The 26,247-nt window shown below is 43.6% G+C and overlaps 1 protein-coding gene across 3 annotated transcripts in view; it reads left to right on the forward strand.

Moving 5' to 3' along the window:
* The first annotated feature begins 4,564 nt into the window (after positions 1 to 4,564).
* Positions 4,565 to 26,247, forward strand: part of XPNPEP1 (X-prolyl aminopeptidase 1) — a 55,723-nt gene continuing 34,040 nt past the window's right edge. For 2 of the 3 annotated variants that reach the window (XM_080822716.1, XM_080822718.1), the window contains exons 1-3: positions 4,571 to 4,661; positions 12,741 to 12,829; positions 22,180 to 22,304. In XM_080822716.1, coding sequence (XP_080678842.1) covers positions 4,630 to 4,661; positions 12,741 to 12,829; positions 22,180 to 22,304 — 246 coding nt within the window. In that variant the 5' untranslated portion in view covers positions 4,571 to 4,629. Of the gene's footprint in view, positions 4,662 to 12,740; positions 12,830 to 22,179; positions 22,305 to 26,247 lie in introns of all 3 variants that reach the window. The other variant, XM_080822717.1, reaches the window with a different exon arrangement.

A 26,247-nucleotide genomic window follows, 5' to 3' on the forward strand; every position in this document is an offset into this window, starting at 1 on the left:
TGTTTGTGCAAGAACCATTTGATGTCCAAGAAATCCTTTGGGTCTTTTTAAGTTAATTTTTTTTTTTTTCGTTTGAACCAAAGAACTGAACTTTGCCAAGTGTAAATAGAACTCAGATATCAAAAGGTCTGAGTTCAGTTTTCATTGAATACAAAGGGGGAGTAGATTCTGAGCTGAGCCAAATGCATTCTCCCACCCTTAATTTACAGTACATTGTTTTGGCAGACTCTACAGTCCCAAAAGTTGGCTTTTCTTCTCCCATTCCTTTCTAGGGTGTAACCACAAGCCTATCTTTTGGTTAGCTTTACAAAAATAAGGCCATATTGTACCAATTTATGAGAGCCTCACTCATCACTGGTTCTATAGCAATCAATTTTATTAGAACAAACTGAAATGTTTGAAAAGGTTAAAAGCCTCCTCTAAAGTTGTAATTTTGTTTGCTATCCTACAAGGATTTTTATTTTTTCAGTCCTTTCATCTGGGGGTTTATCAAAAGGGATGTTGCTCCCTTTCCCCCATCAGTGGTCAGGCCATCAACCAGTTATTAAGTTGAGTATTGGAGGGCTACTTTGCTTGTGGTGCTCTTATTTGGAGAATGAAACAGGTCCTCCATTCTGTCTTTAAAGGAGAAAGGGTCAGAGAAAGGAGTAGTGTTTTGAGCTTTTTAAAAATAACAAAACCAATCTAAAAATAAAGAAGCAGAGCAAAATTAAGATCACCCCAAATTCTGTCACTTCAAGATAAACATTGTTAACGCTTTGTGGATCATTCTCCTTTTATTTTAAAAAGGTATCTATGTTAGTAGAGATATATGTGCATATATAATCATAAAAATGGGATATTACATTGTTTTGTAATCGGCCTTTTTCATTTCTTAGTTCATACCTAATTATCAATATGAATAAAATTATATCTACTTCATGCATAACATTCAGTTGCACAGATGGAATGCAACTTACTTAAATGATTCAGGGAGGAGTCTTTCAACTGCAAGTGACAGAAAATCCATGTCAAACTGACGTAAACACAAAGGGAGATTTTTTGGCTGATATTTGAAAAGTCCAGTGGGAGATTTGGTTTCAGGCATGGCAGGATTCAGGGCTCAAATAACATGATGATGTTTCAGCTTCTCTTCCTCTCCTTTTGCTCTGCCTTCTGCTGCTTTGGTGCTGGTCACATGTTGCTAGCAGAGGCAGCAGCTCCAGAAAACATGCATCCAGGTTTTTGCCTGGCAGAGGAGAACAAAGCTCTGTGCCAGCTCTCACCATGTAAACCACGTTGCCCTGGTCCCATAGCAATCTCTGAGTCTTCACTGCCACTTGTGCCCAGGTCATCAAAGACTCCTGGAATCCAAGTATTTCACCAGAATAACAGAGATGGAGAATGAGCCGGGGAGAGAGGGAGGAAAGGAAGGAGAATGGGTGAATATTGTGTGGCCAAAATAAGCCCCACAGTTCACACGCTTGAACAGGTAGAACTAATTTTGTATTGTTTCCCAGGGTTTTTGTCACAAAGTACCACAAACTAGGTGGTTTGAACAGAAATTTATTTTCTCACAGTTCTGGAAGCTGGAACTCCAAGATCAAGGTGGGGTTGGTCTCTTCTGAGGGTCATGAAAGAGAATCTGTTCCGTGCCTCTCTCCTAGCTTCTGCTCGTATGGTGGCAATGCTTGGCTTGTAGATGCATTGTTGTGATGTCTGCCTTCATTGTCACATGGTGTTCTGTCTGTGTCCAAGTTTCCCCTTCTTGTAAAGATACCAGTCCTATTGGATTAGGGGTCCAGTGCTTTAGTATGACCTCGCTTGAGTGATTACATCTACCGTGGTTCTATTTCCAAATATGATTAATCACATTTTGAGGTACTGGGGGTTGGGCCCTCAAAATATGAATTGCGGGTCTGAGGGGCACAATTCATTCTTTTTACACATTTAATGTTCTGGCTGTATCTAAGGCCCACGCAGTCTGGGTTTGAATGTTGAATCTGGCTGCTTCTCTCTGGCTAGGGTCTGGACTACCAGGTTGGATGAGGTGACCTCTAGGGTCCCTTTGTGTTTAAGGGCTTGGGGGCTAGGAATCCATCCTGCTGCCTGTATGTACCCCACAGAGCCCCACCCCTGCCTAGCTTGTGGACTTTGGGCAAGTGCAAACCTCAGTCTCCTTAACCAGCAAAATGAGCATAACAGTCCTCCACTCCTTGGTTGTTGTGGGCCAGGCACACAGAGCTCAGTAAACATTAGTGACTGGTCCACCTCTCCAGACATGTGAGGACCGAAGAGTCAGAAGAGCCTGACATAACCCCAGTGTTCTCACCTTTTGTGATAATTTGGCCCAACAATTTCTCTCTGAGTTTGTCCCAGAAGAAGCTTCAGATGGGAAGGGCTGTCTTGTAAGACAGCAAACCGGAATTCAAATCCGGTCCAGGGAACACAAAGTATTCTCTCTGCTAAAGCCAGATGCTGTAAATTCTGAGCAGACTCCTCCTAGGCAGTGTGATTACGAAATACCTGTTTCTTTTGCGTCCCACTTATCCGCCTCTCTGACATTTCCTTTTTTCTCTTACAACTTGATCTTTCCCACCATCTATCAGATGTGGGCTGGAACCAGTCATTTTATTTACAATCTCCTTCTTTTTTGGCTCTATAAATCTGGGGACATGAAACAGCCGTCTGCTGCTTTCCAAGGCGCCACATCTTTTCGTTCTTTCAGACTTTTTCTATGGGGCCTAATTTAGCTTATCTAAATGCTTATTGAATAACAACCAGAACTTCAAGTTCTTGCAGATGGCAGGACCTATTTGATAAGGTGTCTTAAGGCCTTCGCCAAGATCGAAGCAAGAAATGTAGATCACCTTTAAAAACGTGGTTACTTTCACTTAGCAAATATTTCCTAAGTGCTGACTCTGTGCCAGGTGCTGTTCTAAGCACTAGAATCCCTTACCCTTGAGAACTGCACATTCTAGGGGCATTCATTCACACAGAAAATATGCAGTGAAAACCTACTACATGGCAGGAATTGTTCATCATTAAACAGCAGAGACACAATCCTTGCACTGATGGCTATTGTGTGTGTGTGTGTGTGTATGAGGGGATAGAATACAAAACAATACAAGTAAATTTTTATCATAGTAAAGGTGATAAGCACTATGGAAAAAAATACAGCAGGGTAAGGGGGATTAGGATTGGTGGCAAGGTTCTATTTTAAACAAGGTGGTCAGAGAAGGTCTCTTTGAGAAGGTGGTATACAAGGCACCTGGGTGGCACAGTTTGTTAAGCATCTGCCTTCAGCTCAGGTCATGATCTCCGGGTCTTGGGACCGAGCCCTGCATCAGGTTCCCCAGTCAGCTGGGAGTCTGTTTCTCCCTCTGCCCCTCTCCCTGCTCATTCTCGCTCTCAAATTAATAATTTTTTTTTTTAAGAGAGAAGATGATATGTGAGCAAAAACTCACAGGCAAATTGAGAGAAAGGTGAGGAAGAGAGCCCTAATATTTGGAGAACGAGAAAGTCCAAAGGCCCTGGGGCATGAATGTGCCTAGTTTTTTCAAGCCTAGAAAGGAAGCTAGTTTTCGCTGGAGCAGAGTGAGCAAGGTGAGAATAGAAGGAAGTGAAGTTAGGGGCAGATCAAATAGAGCTTTCGGCCTGAGTGACCTGAGGAACCATCAGAAAGTGTTAAGCTGGGTAAGCAACATGATCTCAGACTTCAAAGGATAGACCTGGCTGCAGTGTTCAGGCTAGACAGTGCAGGTGTGGGTGGCAGTAGGGAGGCCAGTAAAATCAATCACACAAGTGCCGCCAGACCAGAGCAGGGACAGGAGGGGTGATGAGACGCCTCCGATTAGGGAATTATTTTAAAAACAGGTCAACAGGATCTGACCAGCGGGGTGGAGGGGTTGGGGAGGGGGGGCGGTGTTTGAGCGAAGAGGGCAGGGATGGCTTCAAGATTTTGGCCTGAGCATCCTGAAAGAATGGAGTAGCCACTGGCTGAGATGGCCAAGACTGGTGGAGCAGTTTTGTTTTGTTTTGATGCTTTCTGCCGGGAGCTTGGTTCAGACATGTTAAGTCTGAAGGGCTTGTTAGCTCTCCAAGTGGAGTGGCCCCCTGGATTTGGACGTTGCCTGGGGAAGTGATTTGGGGGGACATCTCTAAAGCCTCAGGAAGTGAGAGCCTGCTGAAGTACTGTCAGTACTGGCTTTGTCTCTCTCCTCTCTGCCCTCTTCAAGGTCGGAAACTCCCTGGAGGGCAGCTCTTCGCGCCCCAGCCCTTTCAGCCGGCAAAGTTCCTCTTTTTTCTCTTTGGGGAACAGTGAGAAAAATCAGCAGAAATGATGCGCCGTGGTAGGGCCTCCACTCCTTAACTCGCTGCGAGGGGGGAAAGAGGCAAAGCCTCATGGGGTGGAAACGCAGACCCGCCTCCTGTTTCCCGCCTCCCTGACGACAGCCCCGGAGCTCCGGGCTGGCGGGCGGGGCCTGAGGGGGGGCGGGGCCGCGGCGCGAGCGCACGCCACAGAAGGGGGCGTGGCCGCTCGGCTCGCGCGCTTGCAGCGTGCACGCCGGCCTCGCTCCTTCCTGCTCTTCCCAGGGTGATCAGCTGGTCTGCGCTCCCCTGACGTGGGCCGGGGCACGTCACCGCCGAATGGCAGCCTCCAGAAAGGCACCGCGAGTAAGGTGAGGGACTCTGCCGGGGAGCCGGCTTCTGGGCTGTGCGCGATCCCCGGGGCCCGGACGCGCATTTAGCACCCCGGAGGGCAGGAACCAGAAGGGGAGAAGCCCCAGGCGGCCCACCATAGTCTGAAGAGGGCCCTGGCTTGCGGGAGCCCCCTGAGCGGGAGCAGGGGGAGGGGACCACTGCAGCCGGGCAAGTTCCGGTTCGTTTCAGGAGGGCCGCGGGCACCCTCGGGCAGCCCGATCCCGGCCCCTGGCCGTGTGTGCCCGCGGAGCTGCGGCGCTCAGCCCGAGGGGCGGTGTCCGTGTCCCACCTCTCCCCCCTGGCCTGGCAGGAAGGCCCCCGCTGTTGCAGGAAGTTGGCCCCTGTAGGCGCCTCCGGGTGTCCGGGGAAGTGGGCGAGCCCCTATCCTTGCCCCTCTTCCCGTGGAATATAATCTGCAGATTTACAGCCCTGACAATACACCAGCAGTTCGCCTTATTGATCTACCATTGCCAGGAAGATTGGCACCCGCGGGCCCATCCCCACCCACATGGTTTCAGAGGCTGCGTAAGGGAATACTTTGGCATAATCTCTAGCAAGATCCCACCAGTAACCTGTCCTGGGCTCTCCCTGGGGACAGGAGGCTGGGAAGGGTAATCTCCTCATCTCAGACACATTTCAGCTCATACTCCCGCCACAACTGGGCTATACTTCTGACAAAGTGGGAGACTGAGAAATGTTTGGAGATCACATAGACGGGAAGCCAGAATCCTTGGCGATCCGCACGGGATCGGGGGCCAGTCATCCTCAGGCCAGTTGAGACTTGAATGAATACACTTGGAAGCATGGCCAGGCTCACTTTCTGAACACAGACCATGGCTTGTAGTTATGGTTTTGAGTGGACAGATCCCAAGCTGACCTTGACCTGGCCTTGGCCTTGCCATGTCATGTTGGGGGTGAGTAGAGAACCAGACCTATCTTGTGGAAGGATGTGGGGAGGTGTGGCAAACCTGGTGTGGAAGAAGTTGCCTTATATTAACTGCTGACAATGGGGTTAGGCAGGTGGCTAATGATGAATTAGGTCCTAGGCACATAAGTAGCTTCGAGGACCAAGATTAGATTTATAGAATCACAACATTTTGAGGGCAGAAGGGTCTTTCAGCATTAGCTGGCAGAGCCTCCTTACCACACACGGAAGGCAGTTGAGAGGCTGAGAAGGGCTGTTTGCCCTAGGCCCTTTCCCTACTGGCAAAATTTAAGAGCTACTCAGTGTAAAACATGAGAACTTCTTGCAGTTCGGGTAAAACTGACAGGTAAAAAAGGGTTGAGCTGGCTTCTAGTGCAACTGAGTACAGGAGACCAACACTGGCATTAGACTTGGCCTCTTTTTTGCATCTCTTGGCTCTGATTTCTTAAGTATTGGCTTTGTTTTCAGGCAGACTTTCCTTCTGGAAGTATGACCATTCTGTGCTGGCAGCTGCAGCAGAAATAGAGCCCTCTTTCCTAATGGTTGGAGCACAAATCCCAGATCTGATTTCCAGTGGGCTGACCTGACCCTATGTTTATTCCTGAACCAGTCATGGCCACAGGGATAGATTGTCCAGGCCTGGGTCCCAGAACTTGGTGGGTGAGGGGATGAGATTCATCCCTACTCTGTGGACTGAAAATGGAGACATGACAGGCTCAGATGGAAACCATTGTGCTTTGACCAAAAGAGGGAGGGGTGGATTTTGGGTGGGAAAAGACTGCATTTCTCACTAATGCACCCTAAAACTTGTTTCAGTCTACCCTTATTTGAACTGAGGTGTGATTGAGCAACTTGGTCCTTGTTTTGTCCCATCCGAGTGATAGATGTGTATGATTCTCATGGACCAGGGTAAGGGAGATAGATGATAAGCACAACCCTGCTGGGATTTCTTTAAAAAGAGAGAGAAAGAGATACCCTTCCCATCTTGTGCAAAGATTGAACAGGAAGTTCTCCACATGCTTCTTTCCCCAGACCCACCTCCTGACACATGGTACATCATGACGTTGAGAAGGTGTAGGCTGAAGAAGTCCTGGGAATGGGAAGAGCACTGTGCTGGCTGTTGGGAGGCCTGGACTGTATTTCTAGACAAGCTCTGTCACCAGCTAGCTGTGAGGTTTCCAGCAAGTTGTTTGATCTCTGTTTCTGTTTCTTTGTCTAGAGGAGGGAGCTGAGTTGGATGGTCCCTGAGGTACATTGTAGCTCTAACATTTAAATGGTAGCCCTTCTTCAACCAAGCCTGAGAATGTATCTCTTCAAGGATCTTGGATTCTGCAGAGACCAGGGTAGGACAGGAGCAGAACAATGTAATGTTTACCTGCTTCATGGCCCCTTTGAGCCTGATGGGAAGGTAGAGGTAGTGATGCTTAGGGAGAGAGTTTGAATTCAAATTCTCCCATGAGCATCCCGTGTCAGACCTGATTTCTTGTCTGGGCTTTGCCTGTGGTAGGTTATCTTTGTTCTCTTATAAAGTGAATGAGTAGAGCTACATCTGAATAATTTCCCTCCAGCTCTCTTGCCCAGGTCCTAATTAGTCACTGGGACCAGTTAACTCCGAATGTATAGAGAAACTGACTTCCTTGGCTCACCGTCTTGTCAATGGGTATATGAAGTCAAGGGAAATCAGGTGATCTTTGTCCAAAAAAAAAAGAGGTTTCTTACTTTGTAAAATATTATAACAGCTTTATTGAGATATAATTCTTGTACCACACAATTTACCTTTTTTTTTTTTTTAAAGATTTTATTTATTTGACAGACAGATATCACAAGTAGGCAGAGAGGCAGGCAGAGAAAGAGGGGGAGCAGGCTCCCTGCTGAGCAGAGAGCCTGACATGGGGCTCGATCCCAGGACCCTGAGATCATGACCTGAGCCGAAGGCAGAGGCTTTAACCCACTGAGCCACCCAGGTGCCCCACAATTCACCTTTTTAAAACATACATTTCAGTGGCTTTTAGAATATTCGCTAGAGTTGTACAGCCATCAGCACTGTCAGTTTTAAAACATCTTTATGCCTCTGCCAAGAGAAAGCCTGTACACATTAGCAGGCAGTCCTCATTTCCCCCAGCTTCACTCTAGCTCTAGTCAGTGGTTAGTTTCTGTCTCTGTGGATTTGCCTCTTCTGGACATTGTGTACAGATTCATACAATATTTCTGTGACTGGCTTTTTTCACTTCGCATAAAATGTTTTCAAACTTCACTGTGTTGTAGCATGTTATCATTATTTGATTCCTTTTTAATTGCCAAATAGTATTCCATTGTATGGATAGACCACTTATTTATCCATTCATCAGTTGATGGACATTTGGGTTGTTTCTGTTTTTTGGTTATTATGAATATGCCATGAATATTTGTATACAAGTTTTTATGTGGACTTAGATTTTTCAGTTTCCCATACCTAGTGGAATTACTGAGTCATGGGATAATTCTTTATTTAATGTTTTGAGCAACACTGGACTGTTTTCCAGAGTCGCTACACCATTTTATATTCCCACCAGCATTGTTTGAGGGTTCCAGTTTTTCCACATCCTTACCCATACTTGTTATTGTCTTTTTTTTTTATTATAACTTTCCTATTGCATGTGAAATTATATCTCATTATGGTTTTGACTTGCATTTCCCTAATGGATAAAGATGTTTAAAGTCTTTTCATGTGCTCATTAGCCATTTGTATATCTTCTTCGGAGAAATGTCTGTTCAGAAACGTCTATTCAGGGGCGCCTGGGTGGCTCAGTGGGTTAAAGCCTCTGCCTTTGGCTTGGGTCATGATCCCAGGGTCCTGAGATCGAGCCCCGAGTCAGGCTCTCTGCTTAGCAGGGAGCCTGCTTCCTCCTCTCTCGCTTCTGCCTGCCTCTCCACCTACTTGTGATCTCTGTCTGTCAAATAAATAAACAAAATCTTTAAAAAAAAAAAAGAAATGTCTGTTCAGATGCCCTTGACCATTTTAAAATTGGGTGGTCTTTTTATTGTTGAGTTGTAGTAGTTCTTTATATACTCTGGATGTTAGGCTCTTATCAGATATGAGTTGCAAATGTTTTCTCTCATTTTTTGGTTGTCTTTTCACTTTTTTGATGGTATCCTTTGAAGTACAGAAGTCTTTAATGAAATCCATTGTATCTCTTTTCTTTGGTTGCTTACGCTTTTGACGTCGTATCTAAGAAATCATTGCCCACTCCAAGATCAGGCAGATTTATGTCTGTTCTTCTAAGAAACATATTTATGTTTATGATCCATTTTGAGTTAATTTTTGTTTATGGCATGTGGATATCTGGTTTCCCAGCATTATTTGTTGGAGACTATTTATTTTTTTCTCCATTGGGTAGTTTTGGCACTGTTGTCAAAAATTGGCAGTACTCATGAAACAAACTGAGGGTTCCTGGGGGTTCCATGGGTAGGGATAGGTTGGCTGGGTTATGGACATTGGGGAGGGTATGTGCTATGGTGTGTGCTGTGAATTGTGTAAGCCTGATGATTCACAGACCTGTACCCCTGGGGCAAATAATACATTATATGTTAATTAAAAATGTTTGAGAATAAATAAAAATAAAAATAAAACTCACACACAAAATTCACAGTAAATGTGAGGTTTATTTCTGAACTTGTTCTATTTCATTGATTTGTTTCTTTTTTTTTTTTTTAATATTTTATTTATTTATTCGACAGACAGATCACAAGTAGGCAGAGAGGCAGGCAGAGAGAGAGGGAGGAAGCAGGCTCCCCGCTGAGCAGAGAGCCCAGTGCGGGGCTTGATCCCAGGACTCTGGGATCATGACCTGAGCCGAAGGCAGCGGCTTTAACCCACTGAGCCACCCAGGCGCCCCTCATTGATTTGTTTCTTTATGCCAATATCACACTGTCTTGATTACTGTAGTTTTATTAGTTTTGACATCAGGAAGGATGAATCCTCCAACTTTATTCTTTTTCAAGATTGATTTGGCTGTTCTGGATTCTATTTTCATATGAATTTTAGGATCTGCTTGTCAATTTCTGCACATACAAGCTAGCTGAAATTTGATAGGGGTTGCCTCTAGATTATTTTGGGGAGTATTGCCATTTTAACAATATTGAGTCTTCTTTTTTTTTTTAAGTTTTATTTATTTATTTGACAGAGAGAGAGATCACAAGTAGGCAGAGAAAGAGGAGGAAGCAGTCTCCATGCTGAGCAGAGAGCCTGATGTGGGGCTCGACCCCAGGACCCTGATATCATGACCTGAGCTGAAGGCAGAGGCTTAACCCACTGAGCCATCCAGGTGCCCCAATATTGAGTCTTCTAATCCATGAACATGGAATGTCTTTCCATTTATTTAGGTCTTCTTAAACTTCTTTCAACAATGGTGTGTAGTTTTCAGACTATAAGTTTTGCATCTATTTTGTTAAATTTATTCCTAGGTATTTACTCTTTTGATGTTGTAAGTGAACTTTTCTTTTTCTTTCTTTTTTTTTTGTACGTGAACTTTTCTTAACTTCATTTTTGGATTGTTCATTTTAAGTATATAGAAAAACAATTTATTATTGTATATTAATTTTGTGTCTGGCAGCGTTGATGAGCTTGTTTGTTCTAATTCTTTTGTGTAGATTCTTTAGGATTTTCTATATTGACGATAATGCCCTTTGCAAGTAGAGATAATTTTCCTTCTTTTCTAATCTAGACGCCTCCTCCAGTACAATGTTGACTGAAGTAGCAAGATTGGACATCTCTGTCTTGTTCTTGATCTTAGGGGGAAAACATTTGGCCTTTTAACATTAAAGATGATGCTAGCTGGGGATATTTGTAGTATTCTTGATCAGGTTGAGGAGTTTCTCTTCTTCCAATTTATGGAGTACTTTTATCATGGAGAAGTGTTGGATTTTGTCAAAATGCTTTCTCTCTGTCTGTTGAGGTGGTCATGTAGTTTTTATTCTTTATTCTACTGATAATTTTTATTACATGAATTTTTGTCTGTTGAACCAATCTTGCTTCCCTGGGATAAATCCTATTTGGTGATGGTGTATTATCTTTTTTTTTTTTTAAAGATTTTACCCATATATTTGTCAGAGAGAGAGAGAGAGAGAAAGGGAGAGAAAGAGCAGCAGGCAGGGGGAGAAGCAGATTTCCCACTGAGCAGGGAGCCTGATGCAGGACTCAGTCCGAGGACATCATCCGGGATCATGACCTGAGCCGAAAGCAGATGCTTAACCGACTGAGCCACTCAGGTGTCCTGGTGTATGATCCTTTTTTATGTGTTACTGGATTCAGTTTTGCTAGTATTTTCTTGAGGACATTTGTACTTATATTTATAAGAAATACTGATGTGTTCTACTTTTTAATGAAAGAATATATGATTCCCTCAATAAAGAACATCCCATTCGGTCCAACAAAATTAAATTCTCTGTCTGGGAATCGACCTGGAGTTATTAGTGAAAGTCTCTGGTCTTTGGTTCTCTGTGTGGTAGACTGACCTAATGTGGGCTCTTCTCCCTCTACTAACACATAAAAATGTGGTAAATATAATAAAATTACTTTTAAGTTCATAACTGAATAAAATCCAAACCCTTTGTATCACCTATTAAAGGCTTCTTGTTGCCTCTCTGATCTTGTCTCCTAACCACGTATACGTCTCTTCCTGCCGGCACGTGCAACCACACTGGCCTCTTTGCTTTCTCTGATGTGTACCAGGTATACATCTGCCTTAGGGCCTTTGCACTTAAAATTCCCCTTTTCTAGAACGTTCTTTTCTTAGACATTCACATGGCTTGACTCCTCACTTCTTTTAAGGACTCTATCTAGAATATCGTCTGTTAGCAAAGAGACCTTGCCTGGCAACCCCATATAAAACCACCTTTCACCTTACCTCTCTGACACTCTTCCCTTTGCCCTGCTTTACTTTTCTTCATAGAACACATACTTCCTGATAGACCATATTCTTGTTTTTTATCTGTTGGAGGTTAAACTGGATCCTTCTCTTTTCAGCATCCTCTAGCCCCTACCCCCCACCCTTGTATACCTCCTGAGATCAGAGATGCTGTCTGTTTTGTTCACTGTTATGTCTAGAGTATGGCCTGGATTATAGAAGCTTCTCAGTGAATATTTGTTGATTGAATGGACTTGAAAGAAAAGAAATCCTCAGTTGCCAGAAATTTAGGCAAGCTTAAAGCTTGAATGGTAACTGGTATGCTGAGCCTGGGGGGTTTATCACACTCAGAGGCCTTCATACCTGGGGTCCAGAGCATCATACTATCCCTGTATGGGGATGGGAGAATTGTGGGTAAATCTCCTATCTAAGAAAGTGAGGTGGAAATTAGTCTTATAAGCAAACAACAGGGACAGTAGTGTTTGTGTAATCTAGGACATGTCTAATTTTCATACATAAAGTAGTCTCTACTGAAGATAAGCTCTTCTTTTTTTAAAAGATTTAATTAATTTATTTATTTGAGGGAGAGAACGTGAAAGGGGTGAGGGTCAGAGGGAGAAGTGGACTCCCTGCAAAGCAGGGAGCCCAATGCGGCACTCGATCCTGGGACTCCAGGATCATCCTGAGCCGAAGGCAGTCACCTAACCAAATGAGCCATCCAGGTGCCCCCTGAAGATAAGCTCTTAATAAAAGGTTACAAAACATATAAAGTATAGCTTACTGAGGGGAAGCCAGCAGACCCAGCGAACTTGAAGATTTTTGACCTTCTAATGGAAATTCTAAAATAAGGGCCCCAAATAATTAAAGCTAAGAGAAGGAATGGAAACCCTAGTGAAGAATGGGACACCATGAGGAAAGAGCAGGCAATTTAAAAAGAACTAAATAGAATTTATACATGTGAAAAATACAGTTATTGCAAATAAAGTCTTTTTAGACTAGTTAGGAGATGAGACATAGCTGAAGAGAATTCAAGAATTAGAGGTTAGATCTGAGAAGGTCTGCCTTCCATGGTGCTGTTCTAGCTGCAAGTTTTATCTGAGACTTTTATTTATTTCGTTATGAGACCAGGGTTAGAGTCCTTCTGAGTCACGAAGGAAAACTGCTAAGTCAAGTAGATAATCCTGACTAAGCCTTGCCACGTTTCCTATGGTCAAAGTCTGCAATATCCTATTCTTTCTCTTCTTAAGGGCGAATCACCAGGATTTTCAGCTGAAAAATTTAAGAATAATTGAGCCTAACGAGGTGACACACTCAGGAGACCCAGGTGTGGAAAGAGGTAATATTGTGCTTACTAATTAGATGGAATGTCTCGAAAGAATTTTAGGTCCCTGCACCCTAATCCCAAGTTGGGAGAAAAGAGAGGGTAAAGGATTAAAACTTCCTCGTGGCCGGGACTAAGGGGGCATATATCTGGAAATTAAAAACCATTTTGTTCTTTGGGTTCTGGGTAGTTGGTTACTGTTTATGTATTTACCACTTTCTTTAGGTAGTAAGTTAGAGAATTACAATTTTTGTATGTCCTACTTCGGGATTGTGCAGTGGTGGTGGAGGAGGAGAGATAGGTTCTTATTGAAAATGCCCTATTCTAGGGTCTAGGCGCACCTGGGTGGCTCAGTCATTTAAGTTTCCCACTCTTGATTTCGCCTCAGGTCACGATCTCAGGCTTGTGAGATCGAGCCCAGCATCAGACTCTGGGCTTAAGAGTCTCTCCCCCACTGTGCACACCCCACCCACCCCACCAAAAGTCCAATTCTGGTTTTCCCCATCTCTGATGTAAACTTTTAGTGGTTACCTTAGAGGTTGACTTTCAATTTTTCTTGTAAAATTTTGAAAAGAGAAAAGTTTATAGTATACTACTGTGCTGTATCAATTATGCATTCAGGAAAATCTTTTCGGGAAAAATTTCTGGAACCATGCTCTCTTCCCAGAACTGGTTAGTTGTATTGTTGGGTTGCTAGAAACCTGAATTCTGAAAAGTGGTAAATTATTCTATTTCTATCCCTAGGAAACTAGTGCTTTTCTCTGGGCCGCCCAGGAAAACCAGAGCACTTCCTTTTAGTCGATTGAAAAAATTGATTACCTGAAGTTCATCAACCATGACTGTTCTCTTTTTGGCAGAGCAATGCTATAACTGCTTGCAATTAGGTCCCTTTTCTTTAAAAATATAGATAAATATATCCAACATATTTTGGGCGATAATTTGGGAGGAGAAGAAGATGGAAGGAGGAAGGGGAAAAAAATTAAGGGAAGGTAAATAGTGACAGAATTATCAAATGTAGAGTTCAGAGAGAACTTCTCTTTAGTTTGTCTGAAGAAAGAAGGTTGCAGGGAGCATCAGTTAGTTGTCTGGGGTTGCAGATCCCAACTAGAAACCGGAGCCCACTTGTTTTGATTTCATTGGTCTTCGAATACTTTAAGAGAGCCTCTGTCATGTCCTCTAGGTAATGTGGTAAAACAGAGCATAGACTTGGGAGTTGGATAGATATTGGGTCCTGGTGCTTGATAATCCTGTTGGCTGGGGCAAGTGTTTAACTCTTGTTTCTTTATCTGTAAAATGGGAATACCGCAGCCTCTCTTGGGAGGGTTATTTTGAGAATTGGCCACCAGTGTATGTAAAGCCCTTGGTCCTCGCTCAGCAGTGAGACCAAGAAGCAAACCAGTGCCTGAAAAGCGATTGATGCTGGCGGAGCAGCCTGGCAGCTCTGTGTTTGTTAAGATGCTGAAATTGGAGTAAACCAGCCCCTTCTATTCTTACAATGAGACGTGTAGGAAACCCAGCTGGCGCTGCAGATCCAGATTCAAATAATATTTCTTGAGCTTTTATAATGTACCAGATGCTGTGCATGGTGCTTTCACATGTGTTGTTTCAAGCTGAATTCTCCTGTCCACCTGGTGAGTAAACACGGTGTGCTTTTCATGTATTTCTAAGCAGAGGAAAGTTGTATTTATGATAAAGGCTGAAGGTTTCGGAACTTATTTCTGAAAGCAAGCCCACATATGCAAGAGACTTTGAAATGAGTCATTCTCTTTAAAGCATGATTTAAAAATACCTGGCAGCGTTTGGGCTAATGTTACATCATGGACTAGGCTTGTTGCTCTTGGCTTCCTACTTCCCTGCACACCCTGATTAACTCTTGGCTGCTTCTAAATTTCTGAAAGTCATGGAATGTGGAATGAGCAGATGCTGTAAGACGACGTCGTCTAGTATCCTAGCTGTCCTCTTTCACTGAAGATGCGTTACTGTTGATTGTATGGAGTCTGAAAAGATCCTGACACGAAGTTGGGACGTTGCTCAGCCATCTTTGAGCGCGTATACGTAGGTCTTAGGTGGTGGGCTGGATACCTGGATTCAGGAATGAGGCTGACCTGTCCCTACCTTGAGGGGAAGCATTATGTATACGTGTTGCACTATTTATCACTCTGCTTCCATGGTTAGTTAATCGTGTGTGTAACTCTAGGAGTTAAACACACATGACATTTGCTATGTGCCAGGCACTGTTTCTAAGTGTGTTGTATATAGTAACCTTTTTGATCCTTGTAAGACTCCCCCCTCCCCACCCCGGGCCCAGTCTTTCTTGGCGGCTGCTTTGTCCCCTCCATGCTGGCTGCTCACCCCTCCATTCCGTCACTTTCACAGCCTCTTGTGCTTGTCGCTGCAGCTGCCCCGGCCACCTGCCTTCGCAGCCACAGCCCATTGTTTTGGCCCTTGCCACTCACCGTCTACTTCACCTCGGCTGTGGCTACCGCTGCCGCTCACCACGTCCTAACTATGGGCTGTGGTATTGGGAGTTCTTTCTTTGTGTCTGGTAGGGGTGACGAAAAAGTGGCTGCATCTGACCCAGCAGGCCAACCACACGTGAAGGGCATGGAGGAGGAGGAGGAGGAGGAGGAGGAGGAGGAGGAGGCAGGGACGGTGGTGATGGCAGGTGGCGTTTGTTCGGAGAAGTGTGAAATGTGAAATGCCACTGTAGTAGAGTAAGACCAGTCAAGAGGAAGAAGGCGAGGAGGAGGCAGGAGATGGTGATGAAGGCTGGAGTGTGGTGGTGAGGAGCTTCCGGAGCCAGAGGATGCCTTTGACCAATTCCGTTTCGCCTTGGATGGTTTTCAGTTTGCAATTGAGGATTTTGTGCTTGCCATTGGTTTTGCTGACTTTATTGATGAAGTCAGTGGCAATGTTGCTATGTACCATAGTCAGTGCCATTGAAATCCTTAAGTCAGAATGTGCCCAAATAGAAGCCACGTTCTGTAAGGAAATGAGTGATCTTGACAGAAAATACATTCGCTTGTGTCATGTATTTGCTTTTTAAGATTCCAGATGCCCAGGCTGTACTCCAGAGTCATTAAATTAGAAGTCCCCCAGGTAGTTCTCTTTTGCAGCCAAGGTTGAAATACTGCTCCAGGGGAAGTCCACATTTTGGCTTGACTCTTTTCAATGTTAACTTGCTTAGAAATACGATTCGAAACCCCTGAAAATGTCCTAGTAAAGTTTCAGATGCTGGCAAGCTTACAAGGTCACAGTGGGCTTTATTTTGAACCCAGTTGGAGGTGTTGACATATAAACTTAGTTTGGATCAGATAACTGTGATCTCTCTTTCTTAGATAGATGAGAAATTACAGGCTCAGTAGATTAGACAAAAGCAAAGGATGCTCCTCAGTAAAGTATTCAGAAGCAGGTATAATGCAAGGAACATGGGCACGTTGGACTTGTGAACAGGCCTGTTTCCAGTGACTCTGTTTTTTAAGTATTTCTTTTGTTTGGAGACTCTGAGATGGAGTCCTGAGGCTGGTGGTTGAAGCTACCCTTGCAGATTAAGAATGGGGTACTTTGGGGCACCTGGGAGGCTCAGTGGGTTAAGCCTCTGCCTTTGGCTCAGGTCATGGTCTCAGGGTCCTGGGATTGAGCCCCGCATTGGGCTCTCTGCTCAGCTTCTCCCTCTCTTTCTACCTGCCTCTCTGCCTACTTGTGATCTTTCTCTCTGTCAAATAAACAAAACCTTAAAAAAAAAAAAAAAGAAAAAGATGGGGTACTTTTTCAATGAGTCCCAAGGTCAGTATAGTACCTCATAGGGGGATTTGTGGGAGGTAACCATCATGACTGAGACTTCTGTAGCTCCAAATGCTGGTGATGATGGAGAAGAAGCAGATGAAAATGTTGAAGAAAAAGAAACTTAATAAAGATCCATACCTAGCAGAATTCAAGTTATAGTGAGTCAGGATGTCAGTCCTTGAGGATAACTGGGAGTGTAATGGCCCCAGCTTAACTTTGTGTTACAGCATTGTATGTTAGGTGCTTTTGGTTAAGTAAAATATTTTTCATTTGTTTAAAAAATTAGTTGGCAGAATCTGACACACTGGCAGCACCGAATGCTGGTGAGGAAGGGGAGCAGTAGGAATGCTCATTCATTAATGGCAGGAATGCAAAATGGTATACAGTCACTCTGGAAGACCGTTTGTCAGTTTCTTACAAAACTAGATATATCCTTACCTTATGATCCAGTGGTCATGCTCCTTGGTATTTACCCAAAGGAGATGAAAACTTATGTCCACTCAAGGACCTGCACATGGATGTTTGTAGCAACTTCATACATGATGGACAAAACTTGGAAGTAACCAAGATAGCTTTTGGTAAATGAACGTATAAATAACTTGTGGTAGGGCCGCCTGGGTGGCTCAGTGGGTTAAGCCTCTGCCTTTGGCTCAGGTCATGATCTCAGGGTCCTGGGATGGAGCCCCACATTGGGCTCTCTGCTCAGCAGGGAGCCTGTTTCCCTTCTCTGACTGCTTGTGATCTCTCTCTCTCTCTCAAATAAATAAATAAAATCTTAAAAAAAAAAAAGAAACAAAAATAACTTGTGGTATATCCAGACAACGGACTGTTATTCGTTACTAAAAATAAATGAGCTATCAAGCCATGAAAAGACACAGAAGAACCTTAAATACATATTGCTTAGTGAAAGAAGCCAATCTGAAAAGGCTGTGAATTCTATGATTCTACCTGTTTGACTTTCTGGAAAGGGCAAAACTATGAAGACAGTAAAAAGATTAGTCATTTTCAAGGGTAGAGGGGCAGTGAGAGGAGGAATAAATAGACTGAGCAGAGAGGATTTTAGGGTAATGAAAACTATTAAGCTATTTCATATGATGCTATATCCTGGATACATGACATTAAGCATTTCTCAAAACCTATGCAATGTACCATACCAAGAGTGAATCCTAGTATGAACCATGGATTTAGGGGGATAATAACATGTCAATGTAGGTTTGTGGAGTAGTAACAAATATACCACTCTGGCAAGGGATCATTTTTTAAAAACTTATTTTTTTTCAAGTTTTTATTTAAATTTCAGTTTGTTAACATACAGTGTGATATTAGTTTCAGGTGTACAATTTGGTGATTCAGTACTTATTGACAATACTGGTGCCCATCACAACCAGTGCCCTCCTTTTTTTTTTTCCCCAAGATTTTATTTATTTGACAGAGATCACAAGTAGGCAGAGAGGCAGGCAGAGAGAGAGAGGAGGAAGCAGGCTCCCCGCGGAGCAGAAGCTCAATGTGGGGCTCGATCTCAGGACCGTGGGGTCATGACCTGAGCCGAAGGCAGAGGCTTTAACCCACTAAGCCACCCAGGCGCCCCAACCAGTGTCCTCCTTAATCTCCGTCCCCCATCCCCCCCACCCACTTCCCCTCTGGTAACCATCAGCTCTCTATAGTTATGAGTCTGTTTCTTGGTTTTCTTCTCCTTCCCCACCCCACCCATGTTCATTTGTTTTGTTTCTTAAATTCCACATATGAGTGAAATCATCTGGTATTTGTCTTTCTTGGACTTATTTCACTTAGCATAATATACTCTTGCTCCGTAGGTGGGGAGGTCTTGATTGTGGAGGAGGCGTTTATGTTGGGAGAAGGGAGGTATATGGGAACTCTGTATAAATTTATTAATCTATAACTCTTAAAAAAATCTATTTTAAAAATGAGCTAGAAAAACTCATTATTCAATCTGAATTCTAATAGTATAGTTTTGTGCTACTATATGGGATATAGAAAAATATGTATGGTCACTGTTTTATAACTGGCTTTTTGTGAAGTTATTTTGTTATATACCCATGGGACTATAACTGGAGAGAGTCCTTATCTAGTCATATATCTATAGTTACCATACGGTATGATTTATCAGAACTGTTCGCTGATACCAGTACTTTTTTGAGAAAAGGTTTTTTTGAAGAACTAGCAAAAGTGATTTGAAAGTAAGCTTACATCATCTGAGCCTTTAACACATAGAAATAGTCTATATTCACTAGGAGGCAATGCTCTTTTTGAGTGCATAGAAATTAGTAAAAGTTTAAGAATTTCTAGTAAGACTACATTTATCATTTTCTTTTTTTTTTAAATTTTTTTATTTATTTATTTATTTTTTTTTTAAAATATTTTATTTATCCACTTGACACAGAGAGATCACAAGCAGGCAGAGAGAGAGAGAGAAGAGAGAGAGAGAGGGAGGGAGGGAGGGAAGGAGGAAGGGAAGCAGACTCCCTGCCAAGCAGAGAGCCCGATGCGGGGCTCGATCCCAGGACCCTGGGATCATGACCCGAGCCGAAGGCAGAGGCTTTAACCCACTGAGCCACCCAGGCGCCCCTATCATTTTCTTTTTAATGATTTTCATATTTCTGTTTCCTTGAGCTGGTGACTCTCTCCCCAAAAGGTCTAGCTTTATTGGGATATACTCCCAGGGAACCCCTGTGACTTTTTCAGGGCTGTTTGAAAACCCTGGATCTACTCTGCTCCCGCCATATTTTAGAATGGCAAACACAGACCACTGATCGGATGATCCCCTTCTCCTTCAGGTTGCACACCCAGTTGATAGTAGGTATTCACTAGAGTACATGACTTTGACTTTGATTTGTAGTGGACTCACCTTTCTACTCCTAATCTGTGGTTGGCTGTTTAACAAAAATACAAATCATACCTCTTTTAATGCAGTCAAACTTAAGCTGTAAGACACCAGTAAAAGAAAATAAAAATCATTCTAGGGGCACCTGAGTGGCTCAGTCGGTTAAGCATCTGCTCAGGTCCTGGGATCTAGTCCTGTGACGGGCTCTCTGCTGAGCAGGGAGTCTGCTTCTCCCTTTCCTCCCTCTTCTCCCCACCTGCGTTCTCTCTTGCTATCTCTCTCTTTCAAACAAGTAAATAAAATCTTTTTTTTTTTTTGGTAAATAAAATCTTATTTATTTATTTATTATTTATTTCTTTTCAGTGTAACAGAATTCATTGTTTTTGCACCACACCCAGTGCTCCATGCAATACGTGCCCTCCACAATACCCACCACCTGGCTCCCCCAACCTGCCACCCCCCACCCCTTCAAAACCCTCAGATTGTTTTTCAGAGTCCGTAGTCTCTCATGGTTCATCTCCCCTTCCAATTTCCCTCAACTCCCTTCTCCTCTCCATCTCCCCATGTCCTCTGTGTTATTTGTTATGCTCCACAAATAAGTGAAACCATATGATAATTGACTCTCTTTGCTTGACTTATTTCACTCAGCATAATCTCTTCTAGTCCCGTCCATGTTGCTACAAAAGTTGGGTATTCATCCTTTCTGATGGAGGCATAATACTCCATAGTGTATATGGACCACATCTTCTTTATCCATTCGTCCGTTGAAGGGCATTTTGGTTCCTTCCACAGTTTGGCGACTGTGGCTATTGCTGCTATAAACATTGGGGTACAGATGGCCCTTCTTTTCACCACATCTGTATCTTTGGGGTAAATACCCAGTAGTGCAATTGCAGGGTCATAGGGAAGCTCTGTTTTTAATTTCTTAAGGAATCTCCACACTGTTCTCCAAAGTGGCTGCACCAACTTGCATTCCCACTAACAGTGTAAGAGGGTTCCCCTTTCTTCACATCCTCTCCAACACACGTTGTTTCCTGTCTTACTGATTGGCCATTCTAATTGGTGTAAGGTAGTATCTTAGTGTGGTTTTAATTTGAATTTCCCTGATGCTAGTGATGATGAACGTTTTTTCCATGGTTCTGATAGCCATTTGTATGTCTTCATTGGAGAGGTGTCTGTTCATGTCTTCTGCCCATTTTTGGACATGATTATCTGTTTTGTGTGTGTTGAGTTTAAGAAGTTCTTTATAGATCCTTTATAGTACCTTTTGTCTGTACTGTCATTTGTGAATATCTTCTCCCATTCTCTGGGTTGCCTCTTTGTTTTGTTGACTGTTTCTTTTGCTGTGCAGAAGCTTTTGATCTTGATAAAGTCCCAAAAGTTCATTTTCGCTTTTGTTTCCTTTGCCTTTGGAGACATATCTTGAAAGAAGTTGCTGTGGTTGATATTGAAGAGGTTATTGCCTATGTTCTCCTCTAGGATTCTGATGGATTCCTGTCTCATGTTGAGGTCTTTTATCCATTTCGAGTTTATCTTTGTGTACGGTGTAAGAGAATGGTCGAGTTTCATTCTTCTACATATAGCTGTCCAATTTTCCCAGCACCATTTATTGAAGAGACTGTCTTTTTTCCACTGTATATTTTTTCCTGCTTTGTCAAAGATTATTTGGCCATAAAGTTGAGGGTCCATATCTGGGCTCTCTACTCTGTTCCACTGGTCTATGTGTCTGTTTTTATGCCAGTACCATGCTGTCTTGGTGATCACAGCTTTGAAATCAGGTAAAGTGATGCCCCAGTTTTGTTTTTCTTTTTCAACATTTCCTTAGCAGTTTGGGGTCTCTTCTGATTCCATACAAATTTTAGGATTATTTGCTCCAGCTCTTTGAAAAATACCAGTGGAATTTTGATTGGAATGGCATTAAAAGTATAGATTGCTCTAGGCAGTACAGACATTTTAACAATGTTTATTCTTATGATCCAAGAGCATGGAATGGTCTTCTATCGAAAGGTAACCACTAATTAACATTTGGGTGACTGGCCTTCTAGAAACTTCTCTGTGCATTTTACACATACGTGATTTTAAATAAGAATGATTTATACATCATCTTTTGTAATCTTTTTTTTCTTTTAAAGATAGTGAGATAGAGAGCACAAGTGGGGAGGAGAGGGAGAAGCAGGCTCACTGCTGAGCAGGAAGGCTGATGCAGGGCTCGATCCCAACCTGAGTCGAAGACAGACGCTTAACTGACTGAATGCCCCTTGTAATCTGTTTTTAATCACCCACCAGTGTTGGTGTCTTTGCTAGTTAAGTATAGGTCTGTGTAATTTTTTTTTTTTGTCTATGTAACTTAATGATTTTGTAGTGCATTTACCCAATTATGTATTCCCCCCCTTTTTTTCTTTTTCAGTATAAACAAAGATAAACAGGTATCTTTGTGCATCTGTTTATCTCTTTAGAATATAGTTCTGGAAGTGAAAGAGGTAACTGACCAATTTGGAAATGAGTTTTAGTAGCTCAACTTTTCTTGCCACAAATGGCTATTTGGAAGTGGTATACAAGAACTGTGAACTTTAGAGCTTCTGGGACCTTTGGTTTTTGGTCTGGCGGTGGGGTAGTCAGTTTGAAGATGCCCCTGGGGTGGGGCAGCTGGCAGGTGCATCTCTGGGGCTCCCTTTGAACTAGTCATTGAGTTGCATGGGGCAGGCTGGTTTTGGAACTAACTCTGCTATTGTTTCAGAGGGCGGAATGGCTCCAAAGGTCACCTCTGAGCTGCTTCGGCAGCTGAGACAAGCCATGAGGAACACGGAGTATGTGGCCGAACCGATCCAGGCCTACATCATCCCGTCGGGAGATGCCCACCAGGTACTGAGTGGAGATGGGCTGGTGATGGATCTCATCAGCCTCTCCTCTGTTTTCATTCTTTCCCCCCATCCCCAGTGTGTTTGCAGGATTCTAGTTGTCAGTCCACAACGAAGCATGTCCTCCAGGGCTTGGCACAGGGGCCTGTGTCTAATAGGGTCTCACTGAATGCTTGTTGACTTGGCCCTGGCTTCCTTAGTTCTGGTGAATGTAGCCAGCTTTCAGTAACTCGCGGAAGCGTTAATGGACAAATGGAGGGGAAGAGGTCTAGGCCTTTGTGTTGCTTACACACTTTACCCCATCTTCTGTCACACCCTGTCCCTCCAAGAATTGTCTGTCCTGCCTACCTTCTCCCCATCCAGACTGTCCCATCTCTCTGACATGGCTGGAAGAACAGCCAGAAAGTTGTCATGGATCTCTGCCCCAGCAGATTGTAGGCATAATTCTGAACACCACCCTCTCCTCTCCTTCCCCCACCAGCCATTACCTTTGATGGAAGCAACTCAGTAAGTGCCCTTTACCTCTGAGAACACTAGTGCCCTGAACATGGAGGAGTTGGGTTTGGAGAGGTGGAGACTGCATGTGATGGGGCCGAAGGGCAGGCGGGTGAAAGGATTCTAATATCTACTCTTTGAGGTCGTCGAGTCAGCAAATGTTTGAATGGGACTGCAGCGTTCCAAAGGGGAATTTAAGATTAAACTCCTGCCCTCACTGTGCTTATGGTTTGATAGAGGGAAGAGACAACATAAAAAGTCCTGTTCTTACATGGAGTCATCTCTACATACATACTTTATAGCCTTCGCTTATGTGCAAGGCACTGCCCTGGGTGTGTTGCAGGACACAAAGGTGAGAATGGCCCTGTTCTCAAGAAGCATATTGTTGAGTCATGGAGTAAAGACATGTCTGTATCACAAGGTGGAATGTGGCAGTGCCATCAAGAAATGCGGACAGGGGCACCTGGGTGGCTCAGTGGGTTAAACTTCTGCCTTCAGCTCAGGTCACGATCCCAGGGTTCTGGGATTGAGCCCGGCATCGGGCTCTCTGCTCAGCGGGGAGCCTGCTTCCTCCTCTCTCTCTGCCTGCTTGTGATCTCTGTCTCTCCAAAAAAAAAAAAACAACAACAAAACCACCCAGAAATGCAGACAAAGCACTGGAAGCTTGAGGGTGAGAGGGAAGGTGATGGCAGGCTTCATGAGCAGGGGAGGCATTGGAACTGGGTGTTGAAGAATGGGTAGAGTTGGATAAGTAGAGGAAGTGGAAAGGATTCTAGGCGGAAAGGTTAGTCGGAGCAAAGGCGGAGATGCAGGGAAGGTTGGAGTGCTTTTCGGAAACACCATGGCAAATGCCCCTGGCAGAAGCCCAAGGAGGGCATAAGCTATAGGGGGAATTACAGCTAGTCCTGTAGGATCCTTAAGTTGCAGGTAATAAAAACCACCTTGAGGTCCTCTGAACAAGAAAAAGGCTTTATAAGGCTATAAGGGCAGGCCCACTGCTTTGGCCCAACTCCAGCTTGTGAATGATGGTCTCTGAACTTGGAACCTGAGGGCGGGAATGCAGCTGGCCCAGAGCAGCTGGGATCAGCTCTCGCCGTAGATCAGTTTCTCCCTTTTCTAGGCAAGGTAGATGGTAAATAGGGGGCTATCCAACAGTTCCCACATTATATCTCTTGCTTTTTTACTTTCAAGATACCGGATTGAGCTAGAACCTCAATCCCAAAATCAGAGTCCTGGGTGAGAACTTGATTAGCACGGTAGCTTGGTGTTGACCCTGGGTCCTGGTGTGCGTGTGTGTGTGTGTGTGTGCACGTGTGTGCCTATGTGGGATGGCATGTAGTGCCGACATGACTGGTGAGGGTCTACCATGATGGAGGGGTGGCATGTAAGAGGTTACTGTTAAGTTGAACAGTTGCTAAAAGATGTCCACTTTAACTGGCCTCTCTTCTGCTCCTCCCCAAAGGTGTCAGACCCCATGGTGGCGACAGTAGCGTTAACCTGGGTTAGCAGGAAGCTTGGACTCCTGCCTGGAAACAAGATTTTCTGGCCTCAGGAGCAAATGAAGGGCTGAAATGAATAACCAAAGGGATTGGATCTTTTGGGGCAATAGCATGAAGTTCAGTATACTTCAGTGTTTGGAACAGTATTCCCCAAACAGTATTCCACAGTATTCCTGTTGTGTCTCAAGGTGTTCTGCAGAAAGCATATTCAGTGGTCAAGAAAATAGTGAAATGAGCTTCTTTTTATTATTATTATTAATTTTATTATTCTGTTGTTATTATTTATTTTTATTATTATGGTAAGCAAGTTTAACATTAAATTTGTCATCTCAGCTATTTTTTTTTTTTTTTTAAAGATCTTATTTATTTGAGAGGGAGAGAGACCAAGCATGAGTGGGGTAGGGAGGTTGTGAGGAGGGGTTGTGAGGGAGAGGGAGAAACAGACTCCCTGCTGAGCAGGGAGCCCCGGGGAGCCCAACCTGGGGCTCAGTCCCAGGACCCTGGGATCATGACCTCCGCTGAAGGCAGATGGTTAACTGACTGAGCCACCCAGGTGCGCCCATCTCAACTATTTCTAAGTGTACAGTACAATAGTGTTAACTGTATGTACTTTGTTGGGTAATAGATCTCTAGAACTTCTACATCTTGTAGAACTGAAACTCTATACCCATTGAATGCCCCCTACCCTTGCCTCCCACTAATCACCATCACCACTCCACTTTCTGTGTCTTTTTTTTTTTTAAATTTTATTTATTTGACAGAGAGAGAGCACAAGTAGGCAGAGAGGCAGGCAGAGAGGGAGAAGCAGGCTCCCTGCTGAGCAGAGAGCCCAATGCGGGGCTCGATCCCAGGACCCTGAGATCATGACCTGAGCCGAAAGCAGAGGCTTAACCACTGAGCCACCCAGGCATCCCTCTACTTTCTGTTTCTAAGAGTTTGACTGCTTTATATACCTCATATAAATGGAATCAAACCATTGTCTTTTTGTTACTGGCTTATTTCACTTAGCATAATGTCTTTAAGGTGTAGCTTATGACAGGATTTCCTTTTTAAAGGCGGAATGATAATCCATTGTTTGTATATACCACATTTTTTTTCTTTATATACCACATTTAAAAAATTTTTTTCATCTCTTGATGAACATTTAGGTTGCTTCCAGCTCTGGGCTCTTGTGAATAATGCTACAGTGAACATGGGTATATTAATGTCTCTTCGAGATCCTGTTTTCAATTATTTTGGATATACACCCAGAAGTGGAATTGCTGAATCATATAGCAGTTCTATGTTTTTTTTTTTTAATGTGAACTCTACCTCTAATGTGGGGCTCGAACTTGGAACCCCAAGATCAAGAGTCGCATGCCTCTATGGACTGAGCTGGCTAGGCACTCCAGGAATTCTTTTTTAATTTAATGAGGAACTCATACTGCTCATACTGCTTTTTATGGTGGCCATACCATTTTACATTCTCCCAGCAGTACACAAGGGTTCCAATTTCTCCACATACTTGCCAGCAACTTCTTTTCTTTTTTGTTAAGTAGTGGAATCCTAACAGATATGAGGTAATATCTCATTGTGGTTTCAGTTTCCATTTTCATGATGATTAGTGATGTTGAACATCTTTTCATATGCTTGTTGGCCAACTGTATGTCTCTTTCCGAGAAATGTATATTCAAGCCCTTTGCTCTTTTGAACAGTTTCTTAACTGCAGGACTTCTCAGGGCCTTTAATATGCAGATGTGCACTATGCAACAATAAGGAGAGGATGAGGTATTCAGCATTTTCTAGACTTAAAATGTTCATGGAATTCCCACAGTCTTCTCAGGGCAGGCTCAGGGACTCAGTGTTTCATGGAATTCCTTGGTCCGTTGACCCTCAGTAATACTTTTCATGCAATTATGGGTCAGAACTTGATTCTTAAAGAGGTGAGAGGAAAGGGAGATCCTTGTGTGGGGA

Source organism: Martes martes (assembly GCF_963455335.1).
Source record: "Martes martes genome assembly, chromosome: 14".
Classification (NCBI taxonomy): Eukaryota; Metazoa; Chordata; class Mammalia; order Carnivora; family Mustelidae; genus Martes; species Martes martes.